Source organism: Oryzias melastigma, linkage group LG2 (assembly GCF_002922805.2).
Source record: "Oryzias melastigma strain HK-1 linkage group LG2, ASM292280v2, whole genome shotgun sequence".
In the NCBI taxonomy this organism is placed as follows: Eukaryota; Metazoa; Chordata; class Actinopteri; order Beloniformes; family Adrianichthyidae; genus Oryzias; species Oryzias melastigma.
The window spans coordinates 12,933,848-12,936,976 of record NC_050513.1 but is presented as its reverse complement, the minus strand read 5'-3'; the positions used below and the strand labels follow the sequence as shown (position 1 = coordinate 12,936,976).

At 42.1% G+C, this 3,129-nt stretch overlaps 1 protein-coding gene across 1 annotated transcript in view; it reads left to right on the top strand.

The window, feature by feature from the left end:
* The window catches only part of osbpl11 (oxysterol binding protein-like 11), a gene marked incomplete in the record, with an annotated part of 14,612 nt that extends 11,483 nt beyond the window's left edge, over positions 1-3,129 (top strand). The window contains 5 exon segments of the mRNA XM_024289253.2: positions 211-397; positions 2,290-2,472; positions 2,534-2,687; positions 2,762-2,858; positions 3,006-3,129. Coding sequence (XP_024145021.1) covers positions 211-397; positions 2,290-2,472; positions 2,534-2,687; positions 2,762-2,827 — 590 coding nt within the window.

The window sequence follows — 3,129 nt, the reverse complement described above, 5'->3', positions numbered from 1 at the left end:
GCTCCATACCTTGGGAAGTAATTGGGGAGTAAGGGTTAAATAAAGAAATGCTTCGAAATGTGTAAACTTTCTTTTATTTAAAGTCTCCATCATCAGAAAAATTCCTCAAGAACACGTTAAAAATCCGGAGTGAGCCAGTACGGCTCTTCAGGTCAGATCTTCTAAAACCCGTTTGGTCACACTTGAACCCTTTCCTCTTTTCCCTCCCAGGTTGCCTCCATCTGCTGGAGCACGATGAGGAGTACACCTTCACCCTGCCGTGTGCCTACGCCCGCTCCATCCTCACCGTGCCCTGGGTGGAGCTGGGAGGCAAGGTCAACATCAACTGCGCCAAATCTGGCTACTCGGCAGTCATCACCTTCCACACCAAACCCTTCTACGGCGGCAAACTACACAAGTATGAAACCGTTGTCTTTTAGGTTGGCAGAAAGCTACACTTTTGTGAAAATGTCACTCGGTTTGGCACAAACGATACAATATTGAGCACACAAGTGGCTCATTTTGGTGCGACTTTGAGTGATAATCTCATTTTTTCCTGAATTTTTGGTGTAAAGGTGCAACCTTTAGCTCTAAAAGAGACATTTAGGACAGTTTTTAATGACCAAAAACCAAAAAAAGGCACATTTTTCATTATTTATCTTTTTATGGCCATTCATTTACAAAATTGTTATTGCATAAAATGGTTTTATGTTTTTCTTTATACAATAAAACATCAACTTATTTTAGTTTTGACAGCAGAGCATCCATTTAATTCAAAATAAAATAATTTTCTTAAATTAAAAATGCAATAAAGGTAAAAACGTTTTTGATTTTGGAGCGCCAACTCTCTTTTTTTAAAAAATAACAACTTAGTTTAGAATAACAACTAGACACCGTTGTGTCCGCCCTGAAACTGGAAGGTTAGGAGTTCAAGTCCGCGCTCGAGTCAAACCAAAGACTCTAGAAATGGGACCAAATGCCTCCCTGCTGGACATTAAGGCTTTGGATTGGGGGTTGAACAACCAAATGGTTCCCGAGCGCACCTGTGTCAGCAGCTCACCCCTCCCCCATGGGGACGGGTCAAATGAGGAGAACACATTTTGTGAAAGTTGCGCTGAAAAGGGTTCTGCAACCTGCGGCTCCAGAGTCACACGTGGCTCTTTTATCCGTCTCTTTATCCGCTCTCTGGGTGAAGAAAAATAAGTCATTTTCATTTTATAACTAATATTTTAGTAACGTGCTAACATTTTTGGCTAATTTGTTATCTACTGGGGTTTTTAGGCTAATTTAAAATTTAGCTTATATTTTAGCAACATGCTAACATTTTTTGACTAGTTTAGTTTACTGATGAATTTTATGCTAATTTGTGGTTTAGCTAATAATTTAGCAACATACAGATGTATTCAACTAATTTGTTATATACTGAAGTTTTTGGGGGATAATTTAGAATTTAGCTTTTATTTTAGAACAAGGCTAACTATATTTGAGTAATTTAGTTTACTGAGGTATTTTAGGCCATTTAGGAATTCAGCTAGTAATTGAGCAATTAGCTAGCTATTATTTTGGCTAATTTGGCCTCTAACGAAATTTTTTATGCTAATATTTTAGCAATATGCTAACATTTTTGGCTAATTTGTTATCTACTTGAGTTTTTAGGCTAATTTAGTGTTTAGCTTTTATTTTAGCAACATGCTAACATTTTTGGCTGATTTAATTTACTGAGGAATTTTATGCTAATTTGGGGTCCAGCTAGTAATTAGGCAACAAGCTAGCTTTTTCGCTAATTTAGCATTTACTGAAGATAAAAGGTAAAAACGGTTAAAAAAAGACCCAATTTGAGAAATGCTAGTTTCTTTTTATAGTTTTGCTTTTGTTCGTGCCAAAAAATAGATCCATCCATCCATCCATCTTCTTAACCGCTTCATCCCTTTCGGGGTCGCGGGGTGCCGGAGCCTATCCCGGCCACTGATGGGCGAAGGCGGGGTACACCCTGGACAGGTCGCCAGTCTGTCGCAGGGCCAAAAAATAGATATAATTCATATTTACTAAAAAAAAGTTGGTCATGAATGCAAATCCAAATGTCCTAAATGCTAAAGTTAGACTATACGGCTCCTTCTAGGTTTTGATCAGTAGAAAATGACCCCAAATGGCTCTTTTACTGTTACTTTTGCCAACTTCTGGTCTTGCATGAGTGATCCATTTCCTAAAAATATATTTCATATAAAAGTCTCAATGCGACGGAGTCTCTTTTGTGTGAAAGGTTTACACTTTTGGTATGAAAGTCGTTCTTTTTTTCTGCCATCTATCCAGGGTGACCGCCGAGGTGAAGCACAACCCCACAAACACGGTGGTGTGCCGAGTGCAAGGCGAGTGGAACGGCGTCCTGGAGTTCAGCTACACCAGCGGCGACACCAAAGTGGTCGACGTCACTAAGCTGCCCGTCACCAAGAAGCGAGTCCGACCCACGGAGAAGCAAGGGCCCACCGAGTCCAGGTGGGTTGGACGATTCTCCGAGCACGCGTAGAAAGAGGTGTTCACGTGACGGTCGTTTCAGGCGCCTGTGGCAGCACGTGACGGAGGCGCTGCGGCAGAAGGACATCGAGAAAGCCACAGAACACAAGCGGCTTCTGGAGGAGCGGCAGCGGACGGAGGAGAGGCACCGCGCCGAGACGGAAACGCCGTGGAGGACCAGACACTTCGACAAAGAGGTCAGATTTCCCTCTTTTGTTCTAGTTCTGAGAAGCAGAACCCTTAACCCGTCCAAACTATCTGGGTTCTGCAGGGTGAAGCCTGGCTCTACCACAAACCCCTTTGGAAGAACTCCACATTTCAGTCTTCGTTCCTCTGAGGTTCAGATTTCCAGGATCTAAGAACCAGCGGTACGTGAGACGCTCACCTCCAACTACCAACCTATGAACTGCTGGTCAGGTTTTTCAAATTAAATAGATGAAAACGGCCTTAAGACGGTTTGATGAATGGCGCCTCGACCCCATGATGCTTTTTGTTTCTGTGTTCTTTGACTGCAGCGCTGCCTTCCTCAAGACCATTTAAGATGCTGTTACCTTAATCCAGTCAGTCCTCAGAAATTTGATTCCTACACGGATTTCAAGGCCAACAAACAAATTAACTGTTTTAACAGGTGAAGATCTG